The sequence below is a fragment of the Dendropsophus ebraccatus genome, chromosome 10 (genome assembly GCF_027789765.1).
Source record: "Dendropsophus ebraccatus isolate aDenEbr1 chromosome 10, aDenEbr1.pat, whole genome shotgun sequence".
In the NCBI taxonomy this organism is placed as follows: Eukaryota; Metazoa; Chordata; class Amphibia; order Anura; family Hylidae; genus Dendropsophus; species Dendropsophus ebraccatus.
Window position 1 is genome coordinate 27,258,254 of NC_091463.1, and position 12,105 is coordinate 27,270,358.

At 42.5% G+C, this 12,105-nt stretch overlaps 1 protein-coding gene across 5 annotated transcripts in view; it reads right to left on the reverse strand.

Moving 5' to 3' along the window:
• Positions 1–2,887: 2,887 nt before the first annotated feature.
• The window catches only part of DENND1A (DENN domain containing 1A), a 539,466-nt gene continuing 530,248 nt past the window's right edge, over positions 2,888–12,105 (reverse strand). For 3 of the 5 annotated variants that reach the window (XM_069985728.1, XM_069985725.1, XM_069985726.1), the window contains 3 exons: positions 7,305–7,433; positions 5,323–5,575; positions 2,888–4,742 (listed from right to left, as the gene is read on the reverse strand). In XM_069985728.1, the coding sequence (XP_069841829.1) occupies positions 3,528–4,742; positions 5,323–5,575; positions 7,305–7,433 (1,597 nt within the window). In that variant the 3' untranslated portion in view covers positions 2,888–3,527. The remainder of the gene's footprint in view (positions 4,743–5,322; positions 5,576–7,304; positions 7,434–12,105) is intronic. The other 2 variants (XM_069985729.1, XM_069985730.1) reach the window with 1 other exon arrangement.

Here is a 12,105-nt window from a genome sequence, read left to right on the forward strand (position 1 = left end):
GTTATAATTCCAGTCTCACCCTGTCGGAAAACACAACAGTTTACTATCTTGATCTAGAAGATTTCAATGCAATTCATATCATTACAAAACACGTCATATAAGTCAAACAAAAAGAAACACAAAGTAAGGTTTGTAGTAACATTTCATGACCAGCAGGTGGGGTGGTGCGCTATGCTGGGATCCCGGTACAGCAGGCTCTGCACCCGTCTGGGTCACTTATATTGCACTGCAGAAGACCCCCCCCCCACTACCAGTGATCAGTGAGAGGTGCAAGCAGCAGATATATATATAATACACTGTAAATGTAACAGAGAGCATCGCCAACATACAGAGACAGTAGCCTATCACACAGGAAAGCAATAACATAAGTATAGAGGGGGTCTGGCAGTCAGAAGCTTAGTGACCCCATGAACAGGGATAAAGGTGCTGATCATACGGCAGCTGTATATATGAGGATATACATATGTGTGTACATCACGGTCTGTAGTATCCTGGGATAAAGCAGTTTTTGGTCAATAATGTGGAGCACCAAAACTAAACTTACAGTAAAATGATAACATATTCCCTTGTGTTTCCTAATATAGGCAGCTAATTCTGGAAACCCTATATACATTCTCCAAGGAATCTATAAAGCACTTACCAATGGCGGCCAAATGGACATATAAAATGAAGCGGTGTTGCACTGATTCCACATCAAGAAAACTGGATGTAGGTTAGCCTCAGTGAATGGGGTTATACCGCATCCAGAGCCCTGGGCAAAAAAATTGCACATTTCATCTAAGAGTCCACAAGAGAATGGAAAACTTGTAGTGTGCAAACAGTTTATGCTGTGTTTTGGCAAAATGCTCAATATATATATATATATATATATATATACTGTATATTCTCGGTGTATAAATCTAATGAATCCAAAGATGTCTGCACGTCTGTGTGCCTGGCGTGAATTATGCTAAAGGTCATGCTGAATAAGGTGTAAGCCTAGCCAAAGGGTAGCTCCACACTTAACGGATTGGAAGCGGATTTCACGCTGCGAGTTTGCAGCGAAATCCGCTGCGAGTCCTGCTACTTTGATTTCTGGTCCTGCTTAGCCAATCAGTGACTGTTGCAGGGCCGTGCACTAAATGGCTGAGTGGGACAGACGGGAACTGAAAGCCTCAGATGCAGCCGCGGGGCTGAGCAGGTAATGTATGTTGCGGGGGGTTAAAGGGGCAGGTTACATACTTGCAGCGGAATGAAAATCCTGCTGCGGGTATGTAACCCCATTAAAAATCACACTACCAGGATATCCGCTGCAAATCTGTTACGTGTTAAGCTACCCTAATATAGTCCAGTCCCCATCGATGGTACGACTAGTGAATTGTACGTATTCTTTTAGAGCAGGAATGAGGAACCTTTGGCCCTCCAGCTGTTGCAAAACTACAATTCCCATCATGCCTGGACAGTAACACATGGAGGGCCAAAGCTTCCCCATCCCTGTTTTGGAGAGTGTATATTGGGTTTCCCAGCAGTCAGAGCACAGGCTGAATAGACAGTTGTTTCGTATGGTGTTTATAAAGTCCTAAAACTAGAGTTACATTGTGAAGTAACAAAATGGTGTAATGGGAATAACGAAAAACCAAAGTCAACAGAGTTCATGTTCCAGTGGCCATGTATGGCTCCTACTATCACTGCAATCACACTACACAATAAGGAGGACCTCTATGACAATGAGTAAAAATTACCAGGTGACTTTTACTTAACCAGCTCGACCGTCTCTTTCGAAAATTCTTCCATTTTGTTTTGGGGTATTAAAAATCAAGACGGTACACCCCAAACACTGGGTGCAGTTATGCTGCTGTCGCTTTGGCAGTATTACGTGCTGTAGATGGGCACAATGGGCAAAAATATCCCTGTAAAGCTCCAGCGTTACAATTTCTCATTGCAAAAAAAGAAAAAAAAAAGCAATATAGGTATACATTAAAATAAACTAAAACTGCTCCATTCTACCAAACTCTACCTATTTTAAACATTTCAGCTCAGGCTTAAGGCAGCTGAAGAAAACATTCTCAACATTTTTCCCCTCCCAGTTAAAAAGATATTCTAAAGGAAAAAAAAAATTGTAATGAAACAATGCCAGAAGCAAGTCAGGTGGTTCTTTTCGATGGGGGTGGCAGCACACCCCCAAACCACACCTTTGCTACTTTTTAACTACAGATCTCTGTAATTTTCAGGCATCAGTTGACTTAAAACATTTTTTCCCTTCGGAATACACTTTCGATCCTGACTGGAACCAGTGGGACAAAATAGTGAAAAAGTTTAAACTTACTTTTTGAAATGTAAAGGAGAGCAAAGAGTAAAAAAGACTATAATACTGGAAAATACAATCAAACAACATGTGTAGTGTGAAGATCTAAACTTCGCCACGTGTATTTATATAGAAGTAACATGCTTTCAATTTCATGGCATATGCCAAGGCCTGGATTAAGTCATAAATAGCAAAAAATAATAGTAATAATGATAATAGAATCATCCCAGGTTGTATTACTGTATAGTACATGACTTCAGTGAGAATCTACTGTGCCTAGTGCAACATTCGTTGTATACTGAATGACTGATGCTGTACATACCAAACGATATACAGATCAGTGATCTACATTGTGGATATCGATACTTAAATTACTAAAGTTGACTTTGATATGGCTCAGCTAAAAGGGAAACATCACATAAACATGGTCTATTGGTCTGACATAAGTATTGAGGAGTACGTGTAGACAACATAGTGTACAACCTACCCTAGAAACTAGTACATTCCGTGTTTTAGACATAGTCCTTTTTGGTGATCCAAAACATCAATTAGTGGGACAAAGCACATAAAACGGTTAGTATAATTTTATATTGACGGGGATCTAGAGCAGCAACTACTATTACGTCTTGTTCTGGAGACTGATGGCATCATATACTAAGTCACAGAAGCTGCTAAAGACAAGTGTCTCGCTACACAGCTATTAACTTTTTGATCCTTAAGTGGCTGTAAAATCTTAATACAAAACTGTGTATTTCACCACAACGATCACATTTGCTATCACATTGATCAAATTTGCTATAGAAGGCTAAAAACTGTGCCACTTCATAAATTGCGGCACATGGTAATAACGTGTGCTAACACATCATATAGCACTTCCCGGGGACTCGGTGGGGAGTTAACTAGATAAGCAAAGTGTCAATCTGTAGTCCTTGAAAGACCTCATACTGTGATGTCGGTTCTGCATCAAAAGCTTTTTTTTTTTATGATAAACGATAAAGCGCTGGATTCAGTAGTTCTACATCAAGACAAATTCCAATCGGAAAGTAGTCAAGCAGACAACAAGCAAGAACTGGGAGTTACCCAAACCTAAAGAGTATAATGAGTCAATTGTGATTAAAGCCTTTAATTCCAAAATGTCTGAAATTTGTGAGCAAATACTTGATCTCACGATCATTCCACATGAGATGAGTTCTTCGACAACTGGACCACTTGCTCCTTTAAGAAAATCCATAAATTTTGAATCCTACTCAAACGTCTCCCATCGTTTTCGGAGCTGTTCTACTTTGCCTGCTGTTGGAGTTACTGCTTCTTTTGTTTTGGTGAGAAGATCGTCAAAAGGGTCCTTGGGTTGACCTGGTCTAGAAGGGAGAAGGACAGGGTCTGAAATTTTTGAAGGTCTAGGAGGGATGGCTGGATACTCCCTGGACTTGTTGTCTTGAGGTTTGGCAGGAGGCATAGGTAAAGTTCTCTGGCCAGTTGGACCAGCGAGGATTGGTGGAATGTTTTGCCGTGTTTCTGAGGCTGTTTGACTTTGTTGCATTAAGGTATTGACTGTCGAGCCAGATGGAACGTGACTTAGTAGACTACTTGACAAGGCTGGAGTCGGGCGTCTCTGACTGTGATAAAAGACAGACCTGGAGAAAAGAGAGTTGGAAACAACTGGTGGAGTAAATGGTCTCGCAGTAATGCCTATGACAGAGACAGAATGGTCTGGTGGCATTGTTTGGATAAATGGATTCATTGGTGAATGTATAAATGCAGGTTGAGGGGTGGAAAATCCCATCTGGTGAGGGAAAGCTGCAGGAGTGAAATCACTTTGTAGTGAGGTAAAACATGGAGTGCTGGAGTAATGTGGAGCTTCGGAGCTCTGAAGACCACTACCTAGAGGAGGCATGGCATCACTCTGGCTCTGGCCAGCTATTAAAGGATCCAAAAGACTAAGAATATCATCATTTACAGAGATATCAGTAGAAATTTTGACAGGCTGCAACAAATCTATTGAACTAGAATCAGACACTTGTCTGTGTCCATCGGATGCTGATGGTTCTCCAAAGGGTCCTTGTAAAGTGTGCAAAGAGAAGCCAGTGTTGTCCCCAGGCTGTAATTTGCCTGACTCAGCCCCTCCTGGTACATTTTGCTGCTTAGAAACTCTTGGTGCTGGTGGGGGTGGAACAATTCCCAGCTCCGGCGTTTTCCTTCCATGTGGTCTTGGGATAGTGATATTCCCTTGGCTGCTGCTAGATGTCCCCTCTTTGTCGACGGATAATGATGACATTTCCTTATGTGGGGTACTTGTGTCACTTCCAGGAAGAGATGTCTGTTTCTCAGGTGAAATTTGAAGATATTTGTTAGGGATAGCCATGTCATCTTGCCCCATGCTCCACAGTTTATTGTAAGGGTGGTTATATTTAATTGGTGGCACCAAACGATTTCTCTCTGGTACGGTGAGATCCATTCTCTGCCAACACAAAATTATATTAAAACAGTGTAAACTATATTTTTTGTTAGACAAAGTGGTTTTGATTTGTCCAATCACAGGACCACATACTTGGCATATTAACCCTTCGTAGTTTTCAATACCGGAGCTCCCTGACACTAAATGAGATCCAGAGGCTGGAAAATATGTTGTAGCTACGTGATCTCACAAGTGCGTGGCTTGTTAGGGTACAGCTCTCAGAATCTAATAAAGAGTGGTCATTACATGACCAAGACAGAATCTCATCTTCAAGACATTATTAATAAAAAAAAAATTCTATTCAATGGCTACAAGTTAAAGGGGTTATCCAGAATTAGAAACAACTCAGCTATTTTATTGCAAAAACAGCACCACCCCTGTCCTCAGGCTGTGTGTGGTATTACTATACAGATCCACTCCAATGCAACTGATCTGCAAAACTGCACCCAAACTGAGAACAGGTGGGGGTCTAGAAGAAAGTGGTAATGTTTTTTCTAAATCTGGATAAACTCTTTTATACAATCTTTATGCTACACCATCTTACACATTCAACCTTTGTTTTTAGTAATGTAGGATACGTCACCTGATAATCAAATGTGAAATGGTCATCATGGTCCTCCTTGGGGGTTCTCAAGTCTTCCAAACTCTTAGCTTGACTTAATAGCGGTGGCTGCGATTCCACGTCGAAATTACTAAAAATATCTTCAAGTAGATTGATATTTGGGACCTCCTTATGTGACATCTCCTGATCGAGCACTGAATCGCTTTCTTTTTCTGGACTGATGATCTCATCTCCATCAGGATCTGATTCCTTTAGTGTTCGATACTGTTGAGGCCTTGGACAAGTTAAAAGTATAAGTCAGATATTGAGTACACAATTTTTAGATTTTTTTTTTTTTATAAATATTAAAGGGAAAGGAAGGTTTTGCTTTGGTACAGCTGGCTGTATATAGTAAGGGCCTGGCATGAACATAAATGAAGAGGGCCACTTTTTCCTGTGGATGTGGATTGGTAAACCAACATATAACAAAACACTAGACCTCTCTCTCCCGGACGATCCAAGGATTGTTTGAGCGCATCCTTTTCACTGTTTGTGTGTGTGTGTGTGTGTGTGTGTGTGTGTAATACCACAGGCAGTGAGCGGAGAACGAGGGGGAAGCGAGCACTGAGCTGACAGGTCGGCGCTCTCTTCCCTGGAAAATCATGCTGTGTAATATGGCCTCACTCACAATTGTAGCATGTCTCGGGGCTGAGGCCCGCAGCGACATAGACTTCTATCATGTCTGGATGGTATGTCAAAAGTTTGTACAGATGGCAGTAATGATTTAAATTATCACTGTTGTTTTCGGGGTTTTTTACAAGCGATTTTAAGAAACTTTGTAATTGGGTTTATTAGGCAAATATGCCATTATCTGCATTCAAAAAGACTTTCCCTAGGTCCCCTCCCCCCTTCTCTCTCTCATCCACTGCTCATTATCAGGAAATCTAAATTCCTTTACATCAGTCGAACCTTGTGTAACCTATGGAGAGGGGAGGGGGGAGGAAGGAGGAGGAAGATTAGTCGCCAGCAGAGGGCAGAGAACAAAGGATTACACAGTGGGAGCTGTGTGAAAGCTGGTATTCAGAGGTCAGAGAGGTTAGTGCTGACTTCAGAGGAGATAGCCCAGTGATGTGTTATCCTGTTAGGGTGCCTCATCTCCATCCACCCCTCCCCTCTCCATAGAAAACCATGAAGACAGGGGGGAGAGCTTCAAACTGCTTTTTCACGATAAAAATGCATTTTTCGGCTAATAAACCCAAATATAAAGTTTCTTAAAATTGCCTGTACTAATGATTTCTGCAAAAAAAAAATAAAAAAATAAATAAAATGTAAACGACAGTGACACTTTAAGGCTATGTTCTCAACTGGTTTGGGTAAAAACATTAGCGCATGCATGCCAAACATAACCATACTCCCCACTGTCCTTTTGGCCTCTCTTTATACCTTTTTATATTTTTACTATATAAAAAAAGCACAGGAGACTGTACTTTCCTATACAGTGAACTATTATAGAAAAGTATACCAAGTGTAGACGGAATTACATTAGAGGTGAAAATGGACACCCGCATGGTGGACATGGTGGTCACATGGTGGACATAAAAGCCATCACTCTAAATCTGGCCCTTATATGGTAGAGGTCTCCTCAGAGACTTTTAAAGCTCGAATTATGCTCACTGTTAATTCGGTTTCCGCAAATCCCTCATGGCGGTACCAGACATGGACAGTGGTGCCGCCTTGTAGAAGGATGCGGGGGAAATGCTTGAAATATGCTTACCATTCATTCGGTTTCTGTGAATCCCCCATGGCGGCACCACTGTATGTCCATGTCTGGTGCCACCATGAGGGAGGATGGGTGGGGAAAGTGGTTTTCCAGTACCTCCAATGTATGTGGGGTGAACACAGCCTAACATAGAGATAAAGTATATGAAATATATAAATACATTCCATCATAGACCCTATGTTCCTCAGTTTGATGTACTGTAGGTGAAAATTAGGTTTATAAAAGGGGAGATGAAGACAGAGACCATTCAAAGGGAGCAGAGAAGATAAAGTTTTCAGAGAAGGCAGAGACAGGATCCTCCTCTTGCAGGAACTCATCATCAGAGGAATCTTCAGAAAGGAAGACAGTATAGTGGCGTGTGGGCTTCACAACGCTGAGAAGACAGGAGGAGAAGACAGTTAGCAGCGTCCTACATTGTACACAACCATACGATAAGTACAGGTAAGGCCAATACTCTCAAATGTGCATTCTGGTAGATTACCGAAAAATCTACGTCTTATAGCTTATCAAATATGGGACCCCCACAGCATAGAGAAAGAACATACCCCTACGAATTATACATCTCAATGTCAAGTATGTACAGGTAGTAAAAGACACAATGATCGTATTAGACGGAGCTTCCATTGCTTCACAGAGTGGAACTGAAAATAGAATGACTAACGTATCACAGTAGAATGAGTAGTCGCCTAAGATAGTTGTCAGGATGTAACATGGAACTATCTATAGCCACAGTTGTGGTTTACAGGTCTGTTTCGTGCAGCACCTGACACCCACAATCCCAGGTTTCCCTACGACTGCTCACCATGTGATCTCTCCAGTCAGAAGCAGAAAATGTTGACTTTCAGTAGTGAAATATGAGCAGCTACTGACTGTGCTTGTTAGAAGAGATTAGCATAGAATTGGGGAGGTTGGTGTATTATATTATAGATGCACTTTTAATCCTATTATAAAGGCAGTCTGGCATGTCACAGGGACATATCTAAAGTTTTAAACAGTAGAGGCCTCGCTGCCAAGACCCCCACGATCAGGTTAACAAGCAGAGAGAAGAGAGAGGTAGAGCAGTTCACTCCTCAGCTCACAATGATGCACCTATGTTATAAGTCTAAGGGGCCGCAGGATGGAGATGATGGGCTGCAGGGAACGGAAGAGTGGGAACTGCTAGGACCCCATTGTTCAGAAGAACAAGGAGGGAGTCACGGTAGAACAGTGGCCAACCGGTCAAATAGTATGACATTAAGCCAAAAGTTTATTTTTTTGCCCAAGCTATACAGACAGCATAGCTCAAAGGCCAGCTGAGCCAATCAGTGGCTAAGGAGGGACACCACTGCAGCCGCTGATTGGCTGAACAGGCTTGTGATATTATGTCCCCAGACTTGAACCGGTGGTGGCATGGGAGCAAGTAAGAGTTTAAATGGATGGTCCCCGGTGGATTCTGCCTGTCCCACAGACCTTGATTCATAGAGGTTTTCCTGTTTGGGTATAGGGAGAGACCTATCAATCAATACCAGCAAGGCAGGGAGAAACCACCAGGAACCACTCCGATGACTCATGCAAGGCAAGACAGCTACTATGGGGCTCGGGGATGCACAGGGAAGAGCCATCCTGTGTCCTTCTGCTTAGCTCACTTCCATGCTACAAAAAAAAGCGAAGACAGCGAAGGAGCAGTGAAGCAGAGATCTCCTTGTCTTTTGCTTTTTAACCCTTTTTTTATTTGTTGCAGCATGTAAGTCACTTACACACTGCAGTAGATAAGGGGTTAAGCAGAAGGTAGTCTGCACCTATATATTTAACCATAAGGCTCCTAATGGGCCCTTATAGTAAAATTCAGTGAACTGACAGAGCAAGCAGCCACTGGTGCTCTACTCTGCCAGTCACTCTTGTGGCTGCAGCCAGGATTCTGCCTCTGGCCACAAGAGATTTTTGGGCTACATCGCAAAATGTTGTGTGTAGGGGGGGGGGGGGGCATGGCATACAATTTTTTGCTACGGGGCCCCATTAATCCTAGCTACGCCCCTGATTCATGGGTCAGGTAACTGGAAACAGATGGTAGGATTCCTTTAAAAATGTCCAGGAATAAGGCTTTAAGTCAAGTAGGCCACCTGGCTGTCAGCTTTTTGCCACTTTGTTGACAGCGCCCTTGTGGGAGGTCTGTCAGTCAATCTTGGCAGGGCGGCATGTAGCCGGAGGAGGGACGTCCTCCTTGATTTTGTGCCCCGTTCCTGGCTCGTCTTTAAACTATGATTTCTCTAAAATGTCAAAGTGTCAGAGTAACTCATAGATCACTGTAAAGAGGAAACCCGGGTCTGCTTCATGGTATTCATTGTTTGGGAAGAATAGAGCACCTCAAAAGTTCCCTTCAAAAATAGTGTTAGGTACTTATTTAATGACATATGCATTGAGGTTATAAATAATTTAGCAGTGTATAATGTATAATTGATCTTAGAAAGGTTGAACTTGACTGACGTATCTTCAATGGTAACTCTGTAAGGGCACTGCTTTGACTGGCACAAACAGCATGTATAGACAATGATGCGGCAGTAGGATAATTATATAAGCACCTCTGTAGTGGGGAAATTATACTGTGTCAGCCAAAGTACTAACCATATATAAGTCCTACTATGTGGCTGCAATACAGAATTACCTTGTAGAGGGTGTCCGAGACCGTATAATTTTAGGCTATTAGTGACCATGTGGTGGATGATTATTTGTAATTAAAAAATAAAATAAAAATAGATTTTTCATAACTTCAGACACTGACACTGACTAGCTGACAGTAGCTGCATGTGCACACTATGGCTATGTATTTTGGTCAGTATTTTGCAACCAAAACCAGGAGTGGATAGACAACACAGAAAGGCTATGTTCACACACGGTCACAATTGAGTAGATGGTTGCCATTTAATGGTAGATTGTTTTAAAATAATGGCAAATGGCGGCCTTTCACTCAATTTCAACAGTGTATGAACATAGCCTTTCTGTGTTTTCTATCCACTCCTGGTTTTGGTTGCAAAATACAGAGCAAAAATACTGTGTGGGAACATAGCCAATAGCTGTAGTTCAGCCCATACAGAGACCATGGCTTCATTATGTGGCCCCCAGTAGTAACAGAGTATCAGATCTATAGGATGAGGTGAACGGAGTGTGGAAAGCATGTGTGGTCTAAGCTGCAGCCATACAGATTGAAATGATGACCGTTACAAGATTTGCAATATAAAACAATTACAAGCAGAGGTCGCATTATCGCCTGCATAACCATCAAGACGCCTGTAGAGCATCTTTACACTTTGAAAAAAGTCTCAGCATATCAATACATATACGGCTTTTCCCTGAAGTAGCGCCACTTCTAACACCAGGCAGGAGGGGGCAGGAGAGGGCTCGGAGCCGATGCAAACATGCGTGTCTGTGGGGGTAGGGGTAGGGGTGGGTGGACGATGCCTCCGAGGGAAAGTGGCATAGGAGATCCTGCCAAAGGGGCAGGTGAAACTTTAAATTACCTCTGAATAAGGAACCTGACAACTGGGGAAACAGCCTATACTACTTCGAGTCAGGACCTGGCTAATGGGAAAACAACCCACAGGGGTGGGCCTGACTGCTGGGGATACTACCTACCAAGGGTGGACCTGGCTACTAGACATATTACCTTCCAGGGCAGACCTGGCTACTGGGTATATTACCTGCCAGGGGCAGACCTGGATACTGGGGAAACTTCCTATAGGGGGCCCTGGATAATAGAATAAATTACAATGGGGGGGGGCATTTTTAACGGAGAAACTACCTACAGGAGCACATGTCTAATAAGGAAGACTAGCTACTAGGGGGATATATCTAATGGAGGTAATTACCTACTGGCAGCAACTGTTAAAAGTGACTGAACCACCAGGCCCAGGCTGAAGCCCTGGAGGCGGGCCGACCCACCCTTAGTGGGAGGAAACCCTAGCCCCTCTATGATAGGGTTCCATTGATTCTAATGGAGTCACGTCATGGAGGGGCTGGAGTTTCTTCCCACTAAGGGTGGGTCGGCCAGCCTCCAGTGCTTCCGCCTGGGTCTGGTGGTACAGTCACTTTAATTTGGGGGGGGGGGGGGAAGAGGGGACCTACCAGTTTCCCTTGTCTACCTCCCTACCCACTTTACATGGTGATACACCATGGGGCACATTATTACCATTTGGGGCACTTTACATAGAAAAAGGTAAGTAGGGAGGTGGAAGACTGTGAAGCTTAAGATGTTTGTGTGGAAGGTTCTAGAGAAATGTGTCGATACTGAAAGAAATCGTCTAGGCCAGATGGTTAAGAAAAGGGAAAGCGAACAACTCTGATCAGAGAAGATGCCCACTGTGAATCACTGGATGTAACTGCACTTTTTAGTCTTGCAGTTTCTATATGGTCTGCAGTGGCAATGATAGCGGTCATGGTATGACAGCATTATTTAGCCATTATTTTATGGTATCATTGGTAATCTCTTTCTGTGTATAGAGCGGCTGGTAAAGTAGCTGATAAATATAGAATTACAGTAACTGAATTTACAACTGCCTAACTAATAATCCATAAAGGACAGCCATAGTAATGGTTTCCCTGCATAGTTAGAAGCTTTTAATATTATGATCAATAGCTGATCAGTAGGGGTTTAACACACAGCTCAGCTGCCATTAAAATGTTGGATCTGCACTAACATAAGCATAGGCCATCATTAGAAAATAAAATTCCTAGAAAACCCCTTTAAATCCTGGACAATCCTAAATGTATAGTTTGGGTGGTGTGCAAAAATCCAATCCTGTACATCTTTGTACATAGCTGCTAGAAGGGTGGACGGGGGATGGATGCTCTGTAGCCAATAAAAATTCTAATTTCTAAAAATATTCTGAATACATTTTTATAACTGAGGTTTTAATGAAAATTGTGGAACAGAATTCAATTCACACATACGCAAAGACGGGACAAAGTTCACAATGACTGCCACTAGATGCTCTTCTATCTACTAGTATACGCATTAGGCATTTGACTGTGTATATCATTCTATGGCTTCTTAAATTCCTTGACGATGTTTA